The sequence below is a fragment of the Dama dama genome, chromosome 11, assembly GCF_033118175.1.
Source record: "Dama dama isolate Ldn47 chromosome 11, ASM3311817v1, whole genome shotgun sequence".
Classification (NCBI taxonomy): Eukaryota; Metazoa; Chordata; class Mammalia; order Artiodactyla; family Cervidae; genus Dama; species Dama dama.
This window is the reverse complement of record NC_083691.1, coordinates 93,668,941-93,692,739: the sequence shown is the minus strand read 5'-3', so window position 1 is coordinate 93,692,739 and position 23,799 is coordinate 93,668,941. Positions and strand designations below refer to the sequence as shown.

Below are 23,799 nucleotides of genomic sequence, written 5' to 3'. Positions count from 1 at the left end.
ATGGGATCTGAGTAAAAGGAACAAAATTTGAGAGGGAAAAAAACGAGCTTAGTTTTGGAAATAATTGTATTTATTACATAGTTATATTTGCGGTGTCCAAGTGGACCCAAAGAGAGGCAAGCCTATATATAGTTCAAGAAGAGAGCTGGTTTACAAGTCCTCTGTTGCCTTGTGTGTGGTAATTAATGGATTAGATCATTTGGGGGAGGGTGCAGTCAGTGAGGAAAAAGGAGAAGGACCAGACCCTGAAGGACAAACAGTAGAGAAAGAAGGGCCCCCAGGAGAGTGGGAAGGACTACCACAGAAGCAGGAGAAAAACCAGGCAGTGTGGGGCCATAGAACACAGGAGAATGTTGCAAGGAGGGAAAGTGATTAACAGATATTGTAAAGAAGTCAAGTACTATGATCAAAAACTGTGTTGAAAAAAGAAATACTATCTTTTTTTCATTTTTCTTCTACATTTTAACTCACAGCAACCAATCCATCCGTTCATTTACCAATCAAACATTTCTTTTTATTGTTTTTTAACTGGAAAATAGGCTGGAAGTTTTTCTTTTCTCATGCATCTCTTTTGAGTATATCCTTTTGTATACACACAATTTTCTGTGAAAGGTAATGTAGGTTACAGAATGTCTTTATTGTTGACAGTGTGGGGGAAGCGGCCAAGAGTATTTTTTTCCCCTCCCTGGAACTCCCAAACCTGCTAATCCATGTATCCTTCTGTGTCTTTCTTTCTGTTTTTTAAATCACATACAGACATACATGAAATGCATGTTTTTTTTAAAGAATAGAGTCTGTTCTACTTTTTGTTTCTTTACCTAACATGTATAGTACAAGTCTCTCCAATTATTGTTATTATTATTATTATTATTAAACACCTACTATGTGTCTTTGTTGTTAGTCGCTCAGTCATGTCCAACTCTTTGCAAACCACATGGACTGTAGCCCACCAGCTCTGTCCAAGGAATTCTCTAGGCAAGAATACTGGAGTGGGTTACCATTTCCTTTTCCAGGGGCTCTTCCCAACCCAAGGATAGAACCCTCATCTCCTACATTGCAGGCAGATTCTTTACCACTGAGCCACAAGGGAAGCCTTCTTATAGAGGGTATTTTTACTTTTTGTTTATCAAGTATAAATGTGCTCCAGATAGTGATATAAGCAGTAGCTATTACTGTGAGTCACAGTCAGAAACGTTTGAGAGACACTGATGCAACAAGGAAAAAGAAATAAGTTATGTTAAACTGTGACTCCTGGGTGCTCAGTTGGGAGCCTCTGCGGTGGATTTTCTCCTGTGTACCAGAATTGTGGAATCCACATTTCACATCAGTGCTTCAGTACAAGTGCCGATATCTGGCTGTCCCAAATTTGAGTGGAGGAGGGAATATTACTCGTGAATGGCCAGATTTTTCTGGTTTTAAACCTGTGAATATCAAGGATCTACGCACAGTGTCCTGTGAGATTTGTAGAGGTAAATGTAGACGAGCACAGACACAGGGAGCCTGATACAAATGAGCTGAAATGGATGGAATGACAGCCTCCTCTCGGGGAGGTAATGGGAGAGTCTGTCAGCAGTTACGTGAGAAAAGAGGGATCCTGTTCCCGGAAGATGCAGTAGGTGCCCAAGCCCCAGCGATGTGCACAGTCAGTGGATTCTGGCAACGACAAATAATTGGTTCTAGCAACTGCAATTGGTATAATAACTGATGAGAGAATGGCGAGATGGGATTAGAAAGTGTTTTGCTATGCTAAGATAACTTGATTTTTTAAAATTTATTTATTTTAATTGAAGGCTAATTACTTTACAATATTGTGATGGTTTTTGCCATACACTGACATGAATCAGCCACGGATGTACATGTATTCGCCCATCCTGAACCTCCCCTCCGCCCCCCCATCCATCCCTCTCCCTCCCACCTCCCTCCCCATGCCATCCCTCTGGGTTATCTCAGTGCACTGGCTTTGAGTGCCCTATTTCATGCATTGAACTTGGACTGGTCATCTACTTCACATATGGTAATACACATGTTTCAATGCTGTTCTCTCAAATCATCCCACCTTTGCCTTCTCCCACAGAGTCCAAAAGTCTGTTCCTTACATCTGTGTCTTTTTTGCTGTCTTGCATATAGGGTCATCATTACCATCTTTCTAAATTCCATATATATGGATTAATATCCTGTATTGGTATTTTTCTTTCTGACTTACTTCCTTGCCTCTGACTTACTTTCTGATTTACTTTCTTTCTGACTTACTTTGTAAAACAGGCTCCAGTTTCATCCACCTCATTAGAACTGACTCAAGTGCGTTCTTTTTAATAGCTGAGTAATATTCCATTGTGTATATGTACCACAACTTTCTTATCCATTCCTCTGCTGATGGACATCTAGGTTGCTTCTGTGTCCTGGCTATTGTAAACAGTGCTGTGATGAACTTTGGGGTACATGTGTCTCTTTTACTGTCACAAATGAAAGTAGTTTTGGCTTTGTTATAAGTAGTTGACAGTCACAGTGTAATACAAAGGTTGTCCATGAATTCTTAACGCCTATCAATATAATTTTATGTAGGAATGCTCATTTAGTTTTCTGTAATATTTGTGACATTCATAATAGGAAAAAGCAGTAGGCCAATCTCTATTTTGAAAACTGTTACTACAAACATCAGTATGTCCTCTTGATTTTCTACTGAGCACTTGCTAAGTTTTTACTGAGCCAGCAAGCCTTTGTTGATTGGACTGTCAGCCAGAGAAGATGATATTCAGCCAGCTGGATGATATTCAGTGGCTTAGCCCTTGTGTATTTTGCTTTTATTGTGGAAAACATTGCTGCCTCTGTCTTAAGGATCTGTTCTTTTCATCTCTCATCTTGTGGGCTCCTGGAGGTTATAATGTTCTATATTTATCACAGCATCCACTGTTTACAGTAGTCTTCATACTATTTGCAAATACCTCAAAAGCCTTTGCAAAGCAGGTTTAAAAATTGACCAGTGTTTGTAGCAGATGCTTTATACAGCTAGTACATTAGTTGTGTTTTACCCCAGATAATTTTTGAATTTTTTAAAACTCCATTTTGTTAGCAATGGGAAAGGAAAGCCCTTTGGTAGCATTAGTTGTTCCCTTGGCAGTCTCATCCTCCGAGATGTTTTAGTGTGTCCCTCATCACTTTAATTACGGAAAATACTAGGTCATTAAAATTTTCATTTTCCTCATGTGGTTTACAAAGTTCTTATTTAAAGAAAGCTTGATAATAGGCATACCCATAGTTGCCGCCTCTCTTTCCTTATAAAACAGGGTAAGTGAACTTTCTTGTACTCTGCTTTATTGTTGTAATTGGGGTGTTGAGTGGTTATTGCTGTATAGCAAATTGACCTCAAATATAGCAGCTGAAAACAACAGATATTTACCTCGGGGACTCTGAGAGTCAGGATTCCAGGCACAGTTGCACTGGGCCTTCTGCTCAAGGTCTCCCGCAAGGCAGCAGCCCATGGTCATCTTGGGTCAGGGGTGGAAATCCGCTGTCCACATGCTCAGTGTGGGTGTGGGCAGGACTCAGATCCTACTGTGCTGGCTGTTGGCCAGAGACCACCCTCAGTTCTTGGCCTGTGGACCTCTGGGGGGCAGCTCACCATGTCTTGCTTTCCTCCGTTTGATCAAGAGAGAGAAGAGGGGGAGGAGAGCCTTCCTGTAACCTGACCTCGGAAGTGTCTTTCTGTTGTCAGTGGTGTTCTGTTCCTGAGAAGCGCGCCCCAGGCCTGTGTCTTCTGCTCGCTGGTTTCTGTCTGCATGCACACAGGCTTATTTTAAGGGGAGTGGTGTTTCTCTCTTTGGGCTTCCCAGGCGGCGCTAGTGGTAAATAATCCTCCTGTCAGTGCAGGAGACACAGGTTCCTTCTTGGGTTGGAGGATCCCCTGGAGGAGGGCACGGCAACCCACTCCAGTTTTCTTGCCTGGAGAATCTCAACGGACAGAGGAGCCTGGCAGGTTACAGTCCACGGGGTGCAAAGAGTCAGACAAGACTGAGGATGCTCTGTACTGTTGTACCCTTCATTCACTTTACGTCAAGCCCCATCGCAGCTGACATTGACCAGTCGGTATCAAATGTGGATATTTCTAGCAGATAATGGAGGTAGCATATCATCCAGTTATTTTTATTATTATTTTTAATGTGTTGAAATGCTAGTAGGTTAAACTTCTTTGTGAGCATAGGCTTTTATTTATTTATTTATTTATTTGATCATAGGCTTTTAAAAGCAAGCTTTATCTCGTCTCCAGACTCCTGTCAATTGAGTACCGTCCTAAAAAGACAATTGTTTGAAATGTCTCCTTTTATTTAGAAACAGTGGCCTATAATATCATTGTTTAATTTGAAATCTTATCTTTCCATTTGTATTTTCTGCTAGATATTAAGGCTCAAACATTCCCCAGGTGTAACAACAAAGAAAAGTGTTGCAGCCTTAAGACGTGAAAGTTACACAGTGGACTTTATTAAAAAGCAGATTGAAGAGTTCAACATTGGGAAGAGACACTTGGCCAACATGATGGGGGAGGACCCAGAAACCTTTACCCAGGAGGATGTTGATGTAAGTGCGGTGCTTGTTCTGGGAATCACGGAACAAGGGCAGATCTTTGTTTTTCTAACATTGTTCAGTGAAACATGACTTCGTAACAGTAAAGCCTTTAAACAAAGTGTTAGATGTCAGTTAAAACTCACAAGAATCAGAGATTTCTTTATTATAATTTAAGGGATACAGGTTATTTATTTATTTATTGCATTAATTGACTTGGATGTTAAACCAGGGGCTTCCCTGGTGGCTCAGTGGGTAAAAAACCCGCCTGCCAGCGCAGGAGCCGAAGGAGACGTGGGTTTGATCCCTGGGTCGGGAAGATCCCCTGGAGTAGGAAGTGGCAACCCGCTCCAGTATTCTTGCCTGGAAAATCCCTGGACAGAGGAGCCTGGCGGGCTGCAGCCCCTGGGGTCACAAGGAGTGGGACGCGACTGGGCACACTAGTTAAAAGACTGGGCTCACTGTGTTATCTTACATAAGAAACTGGGTTCCGTTGTGTTCACATTCAGCCATTTGTTAGGATTTTATGTGTTTTAGAGATTGGGTTTTCCTTACTATTAATACTTAACCAATTACTAAAATAATGATCACTGAAATCATTTATGAGATTCATTTAGGCAAAAATATTGAAGATGTAAAAACAATTTTTTCACATATTAAAGTAGCTAACTTTTTTTTGTTAAGAAGTTTAAAAAAGATACACATTGGTGTCTTTCATTTAGAGTATCCTTCTTATATTATTTAGGGACATCTAAAAGATTCTGTCATTCAGTCAGGTAGAAGCAGTATTATTAATTCTGCCCCTTAAAATATTGAGTTGTTTTCCAGAGATGTGCTTAAAATCTTGCTGTAAATGTGAGAGTTCACAGCTTTCCTGTACTTTTAAAACTGTGTGTGTGTGTGTTCAGTGAAAGTAAGTTGATAATATTTTGTATCATTGTGCTAATTGAACATAATAAAAATCCTCTATAGAGTTAGCCATAAAGTAGTGAAGTCATGAATTAATATGAAAAAAACATACAATAGCTTCTTTTAAAATATGTAGAACCTTTTAAAAAAATATATAGAAGCTGGATTTCTTGTGAGGAATATAGATGTAGAACTTTGTTACTAATCTTTTTTAGAAGATAAATTTGTTGTAGTTGAAGTGACGTTGTAGAAAGATACGGAAGCTGGCATTAGGAGAGTCCTTGCAGTGTCGTGAGCTTACACGTTTAGCAAGGCGCAGCATCGTCACTTGGTTTCCCCGTGTCTGAAATAACAACTCCTATTCGCGACTTCAGAATATAACTGAGGAGCATGAGACTGATGTGTTGTGTTGTTGCCCTCATTGCCATTAGCGGTAATAAATAAAATCTACTGTGACTTGAGTCAGTCCCCAGTGCTCCAGTGGCCTTGGGCACGTGACTCTCCATGAGCCAACGTGTGGGGGAGAAGACTCTGCAGGCCCGTCGGGAACGTGGGTTCGTCCTGGAGCCGCTTCATCCCGAGCGCACTCTGTGCTGGGGGCTGGGGGTGCTCTCGCCTCGCCCGCGTCTGGGAGCCCACGTGGAAATGTGAGCCCTTCTCTGTGACACGAGTGACCCAATGCCACTGCCTCCCGCTTTACTGCCGGTGACCAGCTTTACCGGGTCTCACACTTCCTGTCAGTTGACTCCTGTGGCATCGTATTAAACTGTCATTAGAGGAGACGCTAAAGCAGAAGAGGACAATGACAACCAACCGTTACTGAAGCATTGAAATTGCATGGGAATGTACCGTTTTATGATTCCTGTTTGCATTTATGTTTCTGAAACTATTCTTTCTGTAAGAGGTTTGGCTGTGTGTATCACCTGAAAGAGACAGTACAGCTGATGTGTCTTCTTTAACATTTCCATACTGACAAAATGCTTGCTTATTTCTAAGGACAAAAATAAATAATTTGATATCCAAAGTTCAGTTCAGTTCAGTCGCTCAGTCATGTCCGACTCTTTGCAACCCCATGAACTGCAGCACGCCAGGCCTCCCTGTCCATCACCAACTCCCAGAGTCCACCCAAACTCATGTCCATTGAGTCAGTGATGCCATCCAACCATCTCATCCTCTGTCGTCCCCTTCTCCTCCTACCCTCAGTCTTTCCCAGCATCAGGGTCTTTTCAAATGATTCAGCTCTTCGCATCAGGTGGCCAAAGTAATGGAGTTTCAGCTTCAACATCAGTCCTTCCAATGAACACCCAGGACTGATGTCCTTTAGGATGGACTGGGTGGATCTCCTTGCAGTCCAAGGGACTCTCAAGAGTCTTCTCCAACACCACTGTTCAAAAGCATCAATTCTTCTGTGCTCAGCTTTCTTTATAGTCCAACTCTCACATCCATACATGACCACTGGAAAAACCATAGCCTTGACTAGACGGACCTTTGTTGACAGAGTAATGTCTCTGCTTTTTAATATGCTATCTAGGTTGGTCATAACTTTCCTTCCAAAGAGTAAGTGTCTTTTAATTTCATGGCTGCAGTCACCATCTGCAGTGATTTTGGAGCCCCCAAAAATAAAGTCTGACACTGTTTCCACTGTTTCCCCATCTATTTCCCATGAAGTGATGGGACCGGATGCCATGATCTTAGTTTTCTGAATGTTGAGCTTTAAGCCAACTTTTTCACACTCCTCTTTCACTTTCATCAAGAGGCTTTTTAGTTCCTCTTCACTCTCTGCCCTAAGGTGGTGTCATCTGCATATCTGAGGTTATTGATATTTCTCCTGGCAATCTTGATTCCAGCTTGTGCTTCCTCCAGCCCAGTGTTTCTCATGATGTACTCTGCATATAAGTTAAATAAGCAGGGTGACAATACATGGCCTTGACGTACTCCTTTTCCTATTTGCAACCAGTCTGTTGTTCCATGTCCAGTTCTAACTGTTGCTTCCTGACCTGCATACAGGTTTCTCAAGAGGCAGGCCAGGTGGTCTGGTATTCCCATCTCTTTCAGAATTTTCCACAGCTTATTGTGATCCACATAGTCAAAGGCTTTGGCATAGTCAGTAAAGATAGGAAAATATTTTTTAAGAATATTTATTTCTTTGATCATGTCAGGCCTTAGTTGCAGCGTGTAGGGTCTTCCGTTGTGGTGCAGACTCTGCACTTGCCCCGCATGTGGGTTCGTTGCTCCATGGCACGCGACCTCTTAGTTCCCCAGCCAGGGAAGGAAGCTGTGCCTCTTGGGTTGGCAGGTGGATTCCTAACCACTGGACCACCAGGGAAGTCCCGAGGGAGAGCAGCTTATTTTTAGTTGTTATTTGTAACGAAGAATACCGCCACTTACTGAAACCTCCTGTGTGTGTTCACAATGCATCCCCATGTTTCATCTTCATAAAAACCTCACAGGGCAGGTGTTTATTGTTGCAGCCACCAAGACTATACAAGGCGTTCACCCAAAGTCTGCTGTTCCACACTTTCAAAGATGTGGTTTGGATAACACTTTGTACAATCAGATGCTGTCTCCCTGCCTTACTTGGTAGAACTCCATGAGCGCAGCGAACCTCTCAGAGCCGCAGGACTCTCCTTTCTGGGATGGCTGTCAGACGGTGGGGTCCCCGAGGACGTGGTGTCCCTCTGCTGAATGGCCTGGCACTGCCCTTCTTCCGTGCCAGCGTGTCCACCTCTGCTTCTGCTGCTCGGCGCTCCTTCACCTCCTGCCTTTGGCTCAGCTCGGGTGGGTGGGTGTGTGAATTAGAGCCAAGAGCCACTGGCCTCGGTGTGAGGACCCACATGCCCTTCCTTCTAGGTAAAGTCACAGATTTATGTCGGCTCATTTATAGACCTTTTTCATTGACTTCTAGGTTTACAATTTTATTCCAGAAGGTTGAGCTGGACTAGAAGTCTGGCCTCTGGCCTCCGTGAAAGAAGCATGTATAACATAAAAGTATGAAAATTACACCCAGCTAATCTTGCATGTTGGCACACCCTTAATTTAATAAGCCTTTTAAAAAAGAGTGCTGAGGTGGATTAGTGAAATAAAAAAGAAATATGATTGGTAGAATTTATGAATAAAAGTAATTCTGCTTGTCACTGTTGATATTTAAAATTACATTATTTAGAAATTTTACTATTATTATTAAAGCTCCAGCATTGCATATCTGCAGGAAATGTTTTTGCAAAATATTTAATGCTAAATTTATATGAAAAATACCCTTTTAGTTGGTAAAATAGCAAATTCACTGGAAAGAAATAAGGTGTAGACATTCTTCATTTCAAAATAGTTTGAATTTTGTCTAGTTTCTTCAGTTATATTGAAAAGAAAGGAGCCGCGCACCATTCTTTATTCCCAAATCACCGGTGCTGCCGGTGACAGGAAAAGCAGGTCCCTCTGACAAGCAGCGTGCTGTGCTGGGCTTAGTTGCTCAGTCGTGTCCGACTCTTTGCAACCCCATGGACTGTAGCCCGCCAGCTCCTCTGTCCATGGGATTCTCCAGGCAAGTATACTGAAGTGGGTTGTCATTTCTTCCTCCAGGGGATCTTCCTGACCCAGGGCTCAAACCCAGGTCTCCTGCATTGGCAGGCGGGTCCTTTACCACTGAGCTGCCAGGGAAACCCGTGACGAGCAGTGGTGGGCTCTGTATGTGGCACCTTGCTGAAAGTACTTTAATGCATGCTAAATATTTTGAAGGTAGATCTTAATGGCGTGGACCCCAGCTCCTGTGCCATAAATCTTTCCCAGGTGACTGCCAGATGTTGATCAGACGAGTGTTCTCATCTGACAACACTGTGTGCTGGGTTGCGGTGGTGCAGGGTGGGGGGTGGGAGTGTCTGTCAGATGAAGACTGAGCTGAGTGGGGTTGTAATTCAATGTAAAGCAGTTACAGTTTGGCCAAGAGAAGAGTCTCTGTGTACAGAAACTGAGAAATAGCCCCGTTGTGTATAACAGGAGTGGGGTAGAAATATTTTCTGCAGATCTTGACCCAGGGCTGCAGACTGGTCAGGTGAGTGGTGGTCAGGGCCCTGGAATTCATAGACAGTCACACATTGCTCTGCTGGAATAGACAGACCTCTGTACTGTTGCCGACTTTTAACCCTTTTTGATGGTTCACGTGGATCAAAATTCCTTTTCTCAAAGTCATGCTGCAAATACACAAAAAGGTGAGGACCACTGGTATTTGCATCTTTCTTTTTGATTCAGCCTATCAATTTTAAGTTTGGAGATATTTCAGTTATCCTAAATATTACGGATACAGAATTGCACTTGCATTTACTAATGAGTGTATTTGGGAATTAAAAGTTAAGTTCTGCGTTAGTCGAGAAATTCAGGAAAAAAGCCAGCAAATTGATATATAATACTGCTGAAGTCTACCAATTACTTTTTAATTGGTATTATAGACCTCCTTCCGAAACCTGAGTGTTTTATTCTCCTAAGTGCGAATCTGCTGTGTGAAGTCTCTCTAATTGATTTGCTGTGCCCATTCCATTTGATGTATCATTTTTCACAATATTTCATAATTTGTGCTCACTTCTAATGAACAGAGTCGTTAGGACAGGCATGTCTAAGTACAACTGACAGCCAACATTAGGTGCCAGATGCAGTTTATAAAGCTGTGTAGCGCTGCAGAGAACAGTTTAAATAAATTAGCACCTGTACATTAGTCTCACTTGCTGGTAATTTATAAGCGAATCAGTAGAGATGACATGTAGGTAAGTCACTGATCACGTTAACAGCTGCAGACCCACTGCCCAGCTGGGATCCCTAATTAATAGGGATTGCAGTCCTGACCCAGGGCTTCCGTGTCCCGGATGGCATCTGCAGTCCTTTTGTACTTTGACATAAAGCCTGAGAATACATAGTTACATGTTTAGCCTTCATGGGGGGGGGGAAACTGCAGTCACCAGTATTCTCATGAAAATATGAAGATGTAAGCAGCATGTTTACAAATGAGAAATACCTTACTTTACTCTGTGACACTTACTTGGGTTAATTTTCTTTTTTACATTCTTTTGTTTTGGATTTAGATAAGCCATGCTGTAGTCTTATAAATTTCTAAAGGATTCTGTTGTCTTTGTTCAGTCGCTAAGTCGTGTCTGACTCTCTGCAACCCTGTGGACTGTTGCCTGGCAGTCTTCTCTGCCTATGGGATTCTCCAGGCAAGAATATTGGAGTGGGTTGCCATGCCCTCCTTCAGGGGATCTTCCAGACCCAGAGATTGAACCCAGGGCTCCTGCATTGCAGGCAGATTCTTTACCAGGGGAGGCCCTGACGGAACTCATCCATGCTGTCTTCTGGTACTGCTTTGACTTCGTTTTCCAACTTTGGCTCTCTGACTCATCTGGAGTTTACTCAGATGTGTGGTGTGAGGTTTGGGTCCAGTTTTATCTTTTCCAATTGGCAACCACCTGTCTCAACATCATTTATGAAATAAAAACTCTACCTTCTGCAGAAAAGGAGAGAGAGGAGCCCCTGGTTTTTTCAAAAAGAAGAAAGTTCACTAAAGTAGCACTCTGGTGTTTGACTGGAGTTTTGTTTTTGTTTTTTAGTGTTGGTTTTATTGCCAGAAGGCAGAATGAGTAAAACTTGACCCAGAGACACACCTGGGCTCCCTAATGTAATTGAATTTGTGCCGCCCGCCCCCCCCCCCTCCAGAATTTATAGGCCCTAATTCTAGGGACAGGATCTGGTCTAGCACATTTTCTTTTTAAAAAAAAAAAAAATTTATTTGACGGCATCGAGCCTTGATTGTGGTATGGTGGGATGTAGTTCCCTGACCAGAGATTGAACCCAGGCCCCTGCATTGGGAGCACGGAGTTTAGTCCCTGGACCACCAGGGAAGTCCCCAGCATGTTTTCCATTCAGAAGAAACAGGTTCTGAAAGTAGAGCGCTGGGCCGCAGGGGCTGCCAGTCCATCCGGAGCTCAGGGAGGGTGTAGGGTCCAGAGGCTTTGCATCTGATGTCGTGCAGCAGAGATGAAGACCCGTGCTCTTTGTGTCTGCTTTTCCTTTTGATTGTGAGGAGGGTGCTGGAGAAGACTGCAGGGGCTTACGTGGTCCCTCTCAGGTTGGGGGCACTGCCCTCAGGAGGTGAAGGCGTTTGGAAATGTGTGGGGGCGAGATTTGTCAAGAGCACTGGGTATATTTCTGCCGGAGGTTTTGGGAGAAGGACCAGGGATGACAGAATGACCCCACTGTATGGGGGAAGTTAGTCTATAGGGCAGCCTCACGTTCACAATGCCAGGAGCATCCCCACTGAGAAGCAGGCACTGGAGGGAACATGCTTGGGAAAACAGTTGAAAAGCCTCTCCCAAGTTTGAGGAAAAGTTCAGAGAGCTTCTGAAAACATCCAGGTGTCATGGTGGCGGAGGATGTGGGGCCTGCCCTTTGGGGAATGTATGCGTGGTGGTTTTATTAGTTCACTTAAAAGAATACACGGTGAAATAATGCACATGAGACCCTTGGTTCACCATCTGGTACATAGTAAGTGCTCAGTTACTTTTAGTCATAAACGTGAACTTGTTTTTACAACTGGTGCTAAATTTGTGTGTCTTTTCAGAGGGCAATCACTTACCTTTTTCCCAGTGGTTTGTTTGAAAAGCGAGCCCGGCCCATAATGAAGGTAGTTCTCTTTATTAATACTTTTTACAAATTTCACTTAGCTTTATATGTTACAGTAATTACCTAATGCATTTTTAATTTATTTTACAGCATCCCGAAGAGATTTTTCCAAAACAAAGAGGTGAGTTTGTTCAAGAATAAACTAGCTCTTTCTTTCCACAGTGCTCTTGTGTATCCTCAGTCTTTCAGGTGTGTGGAGATCTGTGTCATGGTTGTTGTGAAAGAAGTCGAAACTATTTTATAACTAATAATGAATGACTGGAGTTTACAGATTCTTTCCTTTTCACTAAATAATATTAAAATTAGATCAGGTTAGAGTTTACGCCTATACTGATGTAAGTTTATTTGCATTCTAATATACCTTTTTGAAGAAAAATTAGGTATAGATCTGCTGGAGACAAATTCAGCTTTTTTAAATATGAGAATTTTTAAATGTTCTTCATTTTGTAAGCATATTTTCACTAAATACAGATTTGTGGTCTTTTTTATGTGATCTGTTGTTTCTGATGAGCGGTTAGCCATCACTGTTCTCTTGCCCCCTGTCTTCTCTAGTTTCTTTTAAGATTTTCTCTTTATCTTTTAAATATGTCAACTGAAATCTTGGAGAAAGCATGTGGCAAGCTTTAAGGTCTCCAGGAAATAGCATATGTACTATTTTCTAATTCAGATTAGAAGCTTCTTGGATAAGCTTGGGGCGGGGAGGTGGGCTGTCAGTTACTTTAGAAAGCACTAAAGCCAGAAGTCATTTCTTGAAAGCATCTGAAATAGAGATTTGTGCTCAGCAGACTCTTGCTGTGACCCTGGAGAGGTTCCCTTGAGGATGTGTCTGTCCTTCCGTGTTTCTCTCATGCCCCTTTGCTGCTGCTGTGCCATCAAATGTTCCGGTTTTGGTTTCCTTACCGTGGAGCAAAGAACTTAAACTTCCTTAGGAAATCTGAGTGAGCAGTATTTTTATATTTCTGCAGATGTTCCCCCAACCACACTGAAGTTGAACAGGCCTTTTTTTTTTTCTTTTTTAGTAACTTGCCTTTGAATCTTTTTAAAGCATTAAACTTAGTCTTCAGAGAAGCAGCTACTATCTTTTTCTGTTTTCACCCATGTTTCATCTGTTTATAGAATACTTAATTCATGTAATTATAGGAGTAAGTACAATTGTAATAAACACAACTGACTCTTAGTAAGCATGTACCTCAGCAGTGAAAATGTGTGGAGACACTGGAGGGTCCCCTGCTGGCCACAGATGCTCAGTTTATGGGTGGCATTAGAGTGTTTCAGGGCCAATAAATTGATTGGTAAGAGAGGAGATATTTCTATTAAAAATTAATTTGTTCCAAATTGATGTTTTTGCTGAATGTTCACCTCTGTTCCAAGCTAGGCATTCTGTCATCCTCTGCTTCACTCTTTTCAGGATAACTTTTATTCTGAATCCTGTTAGAGGTATTCTGAATCTTCTAATAAATATTTTCTGTCTTAAATTTTCTGAACTCTTACATGTGGTTGATAATAAACTGTGACATCAATTTAATTAATAGCTTCTGGGAAGATAATAAATGAAGGCTATATTAAGAGTGTAAATCAAATTTAAAGACACAACTCAGCTTTCTAGAAGTAAAACTGAAGGCATAGCATGCAGTAGCTTACACTTGGAGCTTTTCTGTAGATGACTGCAGTGATAGTGATGGTCCCCGCTCTTAGTAGTTTTCCCGTCTTTCAGCCTCTCAGGCTGCTCACCTGTGCCTCTTCCTTGCTTTGTTCTGCGTCTCTGTGAGTTGCATCGCTTCTCGTGTATCTGCCCCTCTGAGCCTGGTCTTTTGAGGTCACACCAGCTTCTCAGTAGTGGGAAGTGTTTGCTGCTGTCAGCTGGAATGTCCGTGTGTCCCTGCAGAATGCCCGTGTGTTATCCTGGAAACATGTCCGTGTTGGTAGGATTTTCTTACATTTCAGTTAAGTATATTTATCTGTGTTTTGGGGGCCCCCCTGGCAGCTCAGATGGTCAAGAACCCACCTGCAATGCAGGAAACCCAGGTTCAATCCCTGGGTTGGGAAAATCCCCTGGAGAAGGGCATGGCTACCCACTCCAGCATTCCCGGCCTGGAGTATTCCATGGAGAGAGGAGCCTGGGCTACAGTCCACGGGGTCTCAGAGAGTCAGGCACAACTGAGCAAGTAACACTCACTTTTGCTTCAAACACTATACCTTTAGAATCAGCTAAATACTTTTTGCCATCTGTCTACTAACCTACTTACCAATTTTGCTGTACTTTGTAAATAAAGACAAATTGATTTTTATGTTAAAGAATATCATTGAATTTTAGATTTGAATAGATTATGGCACTTTCAATGTGCTCCAACTTCCCTTATAAAAAGATGGAAGCTTCTAGATTGAGTTAACCGAAAATCCTGCTCAGCTGTTTAAAGCAAGTGATTAAAAAATTATTCGGAAAAACAAAGATAGGTACCCGGTTGATGACAGAAGCAAAGAGGAACATCTAATACCAGACAGAATGGAATTCAGGGAGCTTAGGGAATGGCTCAGTGAGACAGGAATGTTAATTTATATTGATAAAACCTAATATCCATTAAGTGGCTTTGACGACCATGAACCTTTTTGCACCAGGCATTTAGCATGGAAACATTTAAAGCAAAAAGCTGTTAACTAAGGCTCTAAAGAATTCGAGTAACACAGCATGATTTTATAGCTACAGATTGAAGTACAAAGAATACATTTTCTATGCAGATGCCAGTGGAATATTAATAGAATTATGATGTAGTAGGTTGTAGAAAAAACCCAACAAATTATAAAAATAGAAATTATGTGGATTACAACTGTAAAACTTTGGGGTTAAAGTGAAATCAAAATTGAGATTACAGACTTTAAAAATATATGACAGTTCATATTAAACCCTATGGTATATGGACAGTGTTTAACACAGAGGCAAATGTATTTATTAACCATTGAGAAAGACTAGAAATAAAATGAACAGTAGTCAGTTCAAGAAGGCAGAAAAAGAATGAAATGGATGATTGAATTAAAGAAATTTAAAAGAAAGGGTAGGACAAATAAAGCTAACTAACCCTTTGAAAAACCAGTGAAATTGATCAAGTGCCTGCAAGTCTGGTGAATGGAAGAAGAATATGTAAGAGAACAACATAATGTACATAATAATATTCAGAGGGTATTTAAAAGTATAAGATTGTTATGGGTAACTTGATTCTAATTGATTTGAAAAGTGTCCTGAATAATACAGTAACTAGTATTTATTGAAACTTAGAGCAGACCAGGTACAGTTCTCAGGGTTTTGCATGCATTAACTCATAATTTTCACAACAGCTTTAGTAAGTAGATAACTGTTGTTTTTCTTGTTTTCTGATGTGGGAGATTAAATGCTATCCAAAACTCCTTTTGCTAAGGTTTCCGTGGTCATCTGTTGGTTGAATGCAGTTCATTCATTTTCTAGTAGATTTTCCAAAAGGGCTAACAGATACAAATTCTTACGTTTTTGAAATTGGTGTTTTATAGCTTTGATATGTGAAGGACAGCTTAGCTGAAGGAGGAAGTCTCTGGTTCACACTTCTTTTCTTGAGTTACTTAAAGATCCTGCCCCGTTGCTGCCTTGCTGTGCCTGTGGTTTTTGAGAAGTTTCGTGCTAGTAGTCTTCTGCCGGTGGTCTAAAGGGTTTTTTGTCTATTTAGTAGCTTTATGAAAATATGGCATCCAGTTGATTATTATTGAGGGTTAGATTACAGTGTGACAGTTCTTTCAATAGGTAGATTCAAGTCCTTATATCCAGAAATAGTTCTCTTAACAGTTACAAATTTTAGTTCTATTCCACTTTTAATTCTTTTCCTTTGGACTCCAGTTATATAAGTGTTATTCCTTCCTTGATTGCTTTCCAAATCAGTCACACCAACTCTGACTCTTAACTTCTTTATCTCATTTTCATTTCTTTGGTTGTTTCCTTTTTTGTTTTTAATGTATTGTTTTAGTCTCTTCTCTTTTACGTTACTTATAAGCTGGTCTACATTCCTGATACCTTTAACTTTTCCTGTTTCTCCCCTGAATTTAGTCAAGTTGTCTCATTTCTTTGAGTTTTTTGTCCATTATGTTTTCAGTTTTGAACTGTTGATTCAAAGTGTTCTCCAAAAACCCCGTGTTTGCTTGAGGATATTTAATTCAGTTTGGAAGGTCGTGTTTCAGTTTCCTTCTCTTTTACCAGAAATTTCCTTCAGTTTACCTGGTTTTGGTGAGGATGAATTTTCATCAGCAGAGCATTTGGGTTATTCTCACTTTCTGGGTTTTAAAAAATTTTTTTAATTTATTTTATTTATTCATTTATGGCTGTGTTGGGTCTTTGCTGCTGCGTGGACTTTCTTTAGTTGTAGCAAGTGGGGGCTACTCTCTACTTATGGTATGCAGGCTTCTCATTGCAGGGGCTTCTCCACTGGAGGAGCTCAAGGCTCCTGCAAGGGTGGGGGTGGGGCACAGACATTCAGTCTGCAGCAGGTGTGTGATGTGAATGCAGGTGGATGCCATTTGTATTTTTTTGTATGTGTTTTAAGTATTGTTCATTTATTCCAATCCTCATGATTATTTTGTGGTTTTCTTCCTTTTTTTTTTTTTTTTTTTTTACAAATGAGCAGCCTGATTCACAAACGAGTTAATAACCCATGGTGTCAAGTTTTATTTTATTCATAGTATGATTTCTCCCAGTTAAGGGAAACAGTCCCCATACTACTCATTAATGCATATAAGTATATCACATTTATGGTAAATAATATGAACTGTTAACTAAGTAACTAATGATACCAGAGATTTATTTCACTCAGCTTCAGAATTTACCTAGTATGTTTCATAATGGACAAAAAGTAAGACTTCAAGAGGTAAGACAAGTATGTTAAGGTCACAGCTATTAAGTAAAGAAACTAAAAAACAAACCAAGGAAGTTTCACTTTGCAGCCTAAGTTCTTTCAGTTACACACTTTCTAATAGACAAATAGTTGCATAGATCAAGAGATGCCACTCCTACTTATAAACACACACAAGCATCTCTGTCTCAGAAGGTGGACATATGTAAATGCAGTGAAGGAGTCCAGGGCCATAATCTCTAAGCTTGCTTCTGGTGAGGGGATTCTAATATCTGAAAGATTATGCAGATAAGAAGAGTGTGCCAAAGCCATGCTCCGAGGGAAATCTATAGCACTGAATGCATGTATTAGAAAAGAAGGAAAATCTAAATTCAGTTATATAAACATCCATCTGAGGAAAGTAGAAAAAGAAGAGCAAGTTAAATCAGAGTAAACAGAAGAAAAGAGACATTAAAAGTTAGAACAGAAGTCAGTGAAATTGAAAAAAAGGAAATTAGGGGAGAAAATGAACAAAACCAAAAGTTGGTTCTTTGAGACGACAGTAAAGCGGATAATCTCGCTAGGCATAACTGAAAAAAAGGAGAGAGGACACGGCACTGTCATCAGAAAAGGAGGGGGCAGCGATTCTGGCCCTGCGACGTTAAAAGGATAATCGGGGGATACTGTGAACAGCTCTGTGCCCACCCACCTGATAACCCGGATGAAATGGGCCAGTTCACTGAAAGGCCATCTGCTGGAATTTGAGCATGAGGAAGTAGACAGTGGATAGGCCTGCACCTGTTAGAGACACTGAACCAGTACTGAGCAACCTAGAAGACCTGGATTTGCCCCTAGCTTTTTATATACAACACTGAACGCATGGTTCATGACAGAAAGAATTGATGAATTGGATATCACTACAGTTAAAATTTTCTGCTCTATGAGCGACATGGTCAAGAGAATGAAAAGACAAGCCATAGGACAGTAGAAAAATATTTAGAAAAGACACATCTGATAAAGGACTGTTATCTAAAATGTATGAAGAACTCTTAAAACTCAACGATAAGAAAACACCCACCTGATTTAAAAATGAGCCAGAGACCTTAGCACACTTCACTGGAGAACATACTCAGATAGTGGAAAACAAGCAGATGAAAAGATGCTTCAGGAAAATACAAACTAAAGCAACAATGAGATACATACCCGTTCTCCACCATTTATTATAAAATGGCCTTCATTTTAAGTGTATTCACTTAAATTGGCCTGTGTATAATCCAGTTATCCCAGAAGAGGAAGATACCCTACATGCTGTACAGGTGATATTTCACAAGAAAAGAGCATATTATTTTAAAAAAACTTATGGAGTAATGACCCTCTTTGTTGGACAGAATAAGGCGTACTTGGATCTCTGCCTCACAGATGTATTAATAAATTGCATATTGATTAAATTTCTGATCAGAAAAACATACACAAATTCCAGAAGATAGTATATAGGAAAATAGTTTTTAGACAACCCAGAGTCTTAGAGCAGGTTTTCTCAGTGAGGGTGGTGTTGCCCCCAAGGGAGTGTAAATTGGTTCATAGGAGGCAAAAGGATCTTAGCTTTTTCTGTGTTTGTGGCCCTAGAAAGGGCCACGGTGTGTGTCAGCAGATAAACAGTGTATCTACAGTGTTCAGCTTTCCTGGGGAGAGAGGTGATGAGGGAGAAAGTGTCTAATAAGGGTTCCTTAGTAGGGATGATAATGAAAAAGCAGTTGAGAAGCACCGCCATAAAGGGAAAGGGACGGAGTCCACTGCTACACTTTGCATATCTTGACTGTGAAGGACACTCCAGACAAGGTCAGAAGGCAGGCAGATTGGGAGAAAAGTGTTTACAACTCGTGCAATAGAGAGTGTAATCTCCGTGTTTGGAGTTCTTGCCAGTGGTTAACAGAGTAACATTGCCATACAAATACAAGGACGTGGAGTTAGTGTTGGCTTCACCTACTGCTGCAACGCCATTTCTCAGCTTGTTTGGTGTTTATTAGATGTGAGTGATTATGTGTATTTCAGGAGGAACCACACATAGCATCCTGTGGGGCCCCTTCTATTTTAGACTTCTTAAACTCTCGGAGGTGTGTCACCACAGAGTTGAAACAAGCAGAGTGGCACAGACAAATCCATTTCATTCTCTTCTGTGTCATATTTTCCTAACTATTATCACATTTGACTTTATCAGTGTTCCTTTTTAAGAATATGGGAGTGCATTATATTAACAACCAAACATAAATCGTTTTGTTCTAGCAAGATAATACTGGCATTTTCTGTGTTAATTTAAAACAAATTATGGAAGCCCTCATGGTGAAATGTTTAGAAATGTTTTATCGAATATAAACATTGTTTTGTATCAATGGGTATGAAATATTAAATATCCTAAATATAGGTTAAACCTGCCAAACTCAATTTTAATTATTAATGTTTTTTTTTGTTATTTTAAAAGTTAATCAGAATTAAAAGCATGTCTTACTGCAGAATTACAAAACCGCAATTAAATGTAGGCTATTTGGTCTCTGTATTTTTATTTTTGCTTATTTGTTTTCATTTGGTTTTTATTAGCTATCCAGTGGGGAGACGATGGCCGCCCATTTCATTTTCTCTTTTACACTGGCAAACAGTCATACTACTCATTAATGCATGTGAGTATATCACATTTATGGTAAATAATATGAACTGTTAGCTAAGTAACTAATGATACCAGAGATTTATTTCACTCAGCTTCAGAATTTACCTAGTATGTTTCATAATGGACAAAAAGTAAGACTTCAAGAGGTAAGACAGTATGTTAAAAGGCTTTATATCTTATTAATTTATTTTTGCTAAAGGTAAGCACTAGAGAATTTATGTCAGAATGGCTTGTCCTTAAAACGCTTTTACGTCCAAAGGTGGTGTTGAGAGAGAGGTGCTCAGGATAGTATCCAGGTGTGGGTGCGCATCACAGGGCCGGAATCAGGAAAGACACCATCAGGGTGATGGGGCGCTCGCTCACCTTGGGGAGAGGCAAAGTCCTGCCCTCTCATTGTTGTTCAGTCGCTAAGTCATCTCATCTTCTGTCCCCCTCTGCTCCTTGTGCCCTCCATCTTTCCCAATATCAAGATCTTTTCCAATAAGTCAGCTCTTTGCATTGAGTGGCCGAAGTATTGGAGCTTCCACATCAGTCCTTCCAATGAGTATTCAGGACTGATTTCCTTTAGGATGGACTGGTTTGATCTCCTTGCAGTCTAAGGGACTCTCAAGAGTCTTCTCCAGCACCGCAGTTCAGAAGCATCAGTTCTTTGGCGCTCAGCCTTCTTTATGGTCCAACTCTCACATTCATACATGACTATTGGAAAAACCATAGCTTTGACTTTACAGACCTTTGCTGGCAAAGGGATGTCTCTGCTTTTTCATATGCTGTCTAGGTCTGTCAAAGCTTTCCTTCTGAGGAGCAAGCGTCTTTTAATTTCATGGCTGTAGTCACTGTCCGCAGTGATTCTGGAGCCCAAGAAAAGAAAGTATGTCACTGCTTCCACTGTTTCCCCATCTATTTGCCATGAAATGATTAGTTATTCAAATACGATTTGCTCTTCATAGGTCAGCACAGTGTATGAGGCTAGAATCAGGGTCTAGAGGACCCACAAAGAAGTGGTTTTACTACATTCTGACCCCCCCCCCCACCGCATTTGCCTGTCCTGGGAACAGGTTGTATTTTCTTTCGGAGCTCAAGTGTTTGATGATGTACACACTGGGGCATCTCCTACAGTTACTGTGACAAAAGGCCGGATGCTAATACCCAGTTTTAAACAACAGAACCTGCTTCACCTTTAGAGCACGGTGTCAAGTTTTATTTTATTCATAGTGTGATTTCTCCCAGTTAAGGGAAACAGTCCCCAGGCCTCCGTGTCCCCAGCGCATTCTTGGGTGGCTTGGCCCACACGCACGTGGGCCCTCTGCTTTGTCAAGCTGGCTGGGGTTTGGCTCTGCAAAGCCAGAGGACAGAATCCCCACTTGTCAGGAGCATTTATTTCTTGAGGGGGGTGGAAAAAAAGAAAACCTTCCTTTCACTTTCTGTTGACCTTGGGCAAATGAGCTTCTTGCCCCAGCAGAAATGAAATGAATGATGGACGCGGAGGGCGTCTTTGCTGAGTAATGGAGCCGGCCGCGCTCTCCGCCCAGGCTCTCCGCACCGCCCGCGGCCGCCCGGGGACCCCTGCCGCTCATTTAAATAGGTATGTCAAATCTGCCTCCCGACGCCGCTGGTTTGATCTGTGGTAATATTTGTGAAGGTTCCATATGGACTCGAGCCCCCCGCAGAGCTCAGAAATAATGTACAACGCTTCATGGTGCAGACGCAAATTCCCCCTGAAAAGGGGCGCAGCGCGCGCAGTAGCTGTCGGAGAGGTGATGGAGCTGGCGCGCTCGGCTGTCAGCTTGTTACACGGATGGCTTGCACGCAGCGAAGCTGTGGAAAATCTGTGCCTTTTAACTTTTCTACTTAATCACGGTTGTAGCATTGCCTTTAGACTGTATGCTACATTAATTCTCTTCCTGCCTTCTGCCTTTCATCCCAAGTTTCACGGGAAAAAGTAAAGCGTGCGGGTCGTGGAGAGGAGCCTTATCAAACAGCTGTCACCCGACAAGCCATTTGCATTTGTCTGGGCTGAAACCGAGCAACCTCAGGGCACGGTATTCGGTTGCATTCCATCATAATGAAGAAATTACACATCGGAGAAGAGGCCTAACTTTAGTTTATGTGTTTTTAAAAGGGATCGCTCAGGAATCTGATCAGTTTCTCAGTCGATCAGATACTACCCCAGTCGCAACTCGAATGTCAGATTACACTCAGTTTATCTACGGTCTTCTTGCATCATATAGTTTCGTTACATACAGGAGAGTTCTTTGGGCTTCTACATTTTAGTTTAATCTAGTAATTTAGGTCTGTCTGTCTGTTGCATGTTTTGACCCCCAAACACTGTGGGTTTGGTATTCGTTTTTGTTGTTCATCAGAACAGTTTACACCTGTGAATTACAGATGATTTGGTTAAATTTGAACATATTAATTCAGATAATTAATAAAATTTTGTATTTTAAAAAAAATGCACCTTATGAAATTTTAAACTAATTATGTGTATGGAACAAAGGATAGGAGTTTCCCTAAGTGCATAGCAGGCGCTTACACCTCATGCAGGGCAGATGTTGTTAACCACAGTTGTGGTCCTTGCTGGGCTGGTGTGGGTCAGCGTTACACAAGAAGCTGCTTGTAACCCTGAACTGTGTTACGTGGCTAACACTCCCTGTTCCAAGTGACTGAGGCATCACATGTGATATAGGACAGGACACCTTGAAGCTGCTCCCTGCGTTGCTCTGCCCTCTCTTTGTGGAAGAGCGGTGCCCTTCCCTCTGGGAGGGGAGTCCCCCTGCTACCATCCACCACAGCCAGGGCATCGAACCCCCAAGACTATGACAGGTGGGCGGGAAGTGAATCACTGTTGTCACCGTCTCTTTCTGTCGATGTCATTTCTTCCCATGTGACAGGGTGAACGACTCTAAGCCAAACTGATTCTCCCACGTCCTGGGCGGTCTGTGACTGTGTGAGCCATGGGTGTCCTCTGCCAGGCTTTTTGGCAGAAGAGCACCGATCTCAAGCCCGTGTGCGGTTCTGCCAGGGGGCCTTTGTGGCATCTGTGACCTTCTGTCATGATGTCAGTGCTGCTTCCCAGTGTCTGATCACTGTCTGCATGTTAAAGTTACACAGTACGTTACAGCAGCAGGTGAAAGACAGGCCTGGTGCAGCTTCCCGTTGAGCATAAGACGTAAAGCTTTAGTGAGCACTGTTTCCCCTTGGCCTGAAGTTAGTCCATCCGGTTCTTCTGTGGAGAAGTGGGGGGAGTTTTGAGGGAAGAGGAGGATTCTCAGAAAGAAGCAGCTCACTGTTTTGCCCGGACGTGAAGCTGGTGGGGGAATGTCAGGTGCAGGAGCATGTCCTGGTCCTCGGGGGTTGCACCCTGAGTGTGTTACACCCTGAGTGAGCATGTTATACCCTGAGTGTGTTAACACCCTGAGAGTTCACAGGCAGGTTGGCTGGAACTCCCTCCTGTGGGCACAGCCATGCACCTGTCTCCAGGTTCCTGGGAAAGTCAATAAAAACCATCTATTTTACAAACTAGTGAGTAAGATGTACATATGTAATGAATGAAGTGTGAAACAGTACTAATAAGTAAATTCTTAAACAGTAAAGGTCATTTTAAGTAAGAGGAAATGAGAGCCTTATAGTTTCTCAAAGGATCACTGAGGAGCATTAAGGGGCTCCATGCTGGACAGCCCTGCTCATCTGTCTTTCTTACCCAAAGTAGATGACTTTCCATCTCCTTAATAGCCACTTACCAGTAGAACTCGTGTACTTCTCAGACATGATTTAAGCTTTCAGGAGCAGAATGAAAAAAGATAGTAAAGGAAGTGACCTGAAACCTCTCCACCCAGAACACCTTTTCACATCCCATGAAACCAGAGCTCGGGAAAGGGTGTGAAACACTTCAAAAACACTGTAAGCCGTCAGAAACATTCAGCATTTATTGAAATTTTCCGTCAGCTCTCCCCACCACAACCTTTAAGATAAGGTTCTTCATCTCTAAAAGCTACACTGGGAATTTAGAAACCTCATTTATATTTCATGACTTGCCTTACAGTAAACACTGGAGTATTGCCAGAATATTTCTATAATTCAAAGCAAGTATATGGCCACAGATGAAATTTTTACCCAAAGAAGTGTCAAATTAAGGAATAAGTAGATTATTATATACTTAAACTGTTCTAC

General features: G+C 41.6%; 1 protein-coding gene across 1 annotated transcript in view; it reads left to right on the top strand.

Moving 5' to 3' along the window:
* MRPS9 (mitochondrial ribosomal protein S9) overlaps window positions 1-23,799 on the top strand; it is a 37,783-nt gene that overhangs the window by 820 nt on the left and 13,164 nt on the right. The window contains exons 2-5 of the mRNA XM_061155839.1: window positions 4,393-4,572; window positions 12,065-12,127; window positions 12,217-12,247; window positions 19,566-19,645. Of these exons, the coding sequence (XP_061011822.1) occupies window positions 4,393-4,572; window positions 12,065-12,127; window positions 12,217-12,247; window positions 19,566-19,645 (354 nt within the window). The remainder of the gene's footprint in view (window positions 1-4,392; window positions 4,573-12,064; window positions 12,128-12,216; window positions 12,248-19,565; window positions 19,646-23,799) is intronic.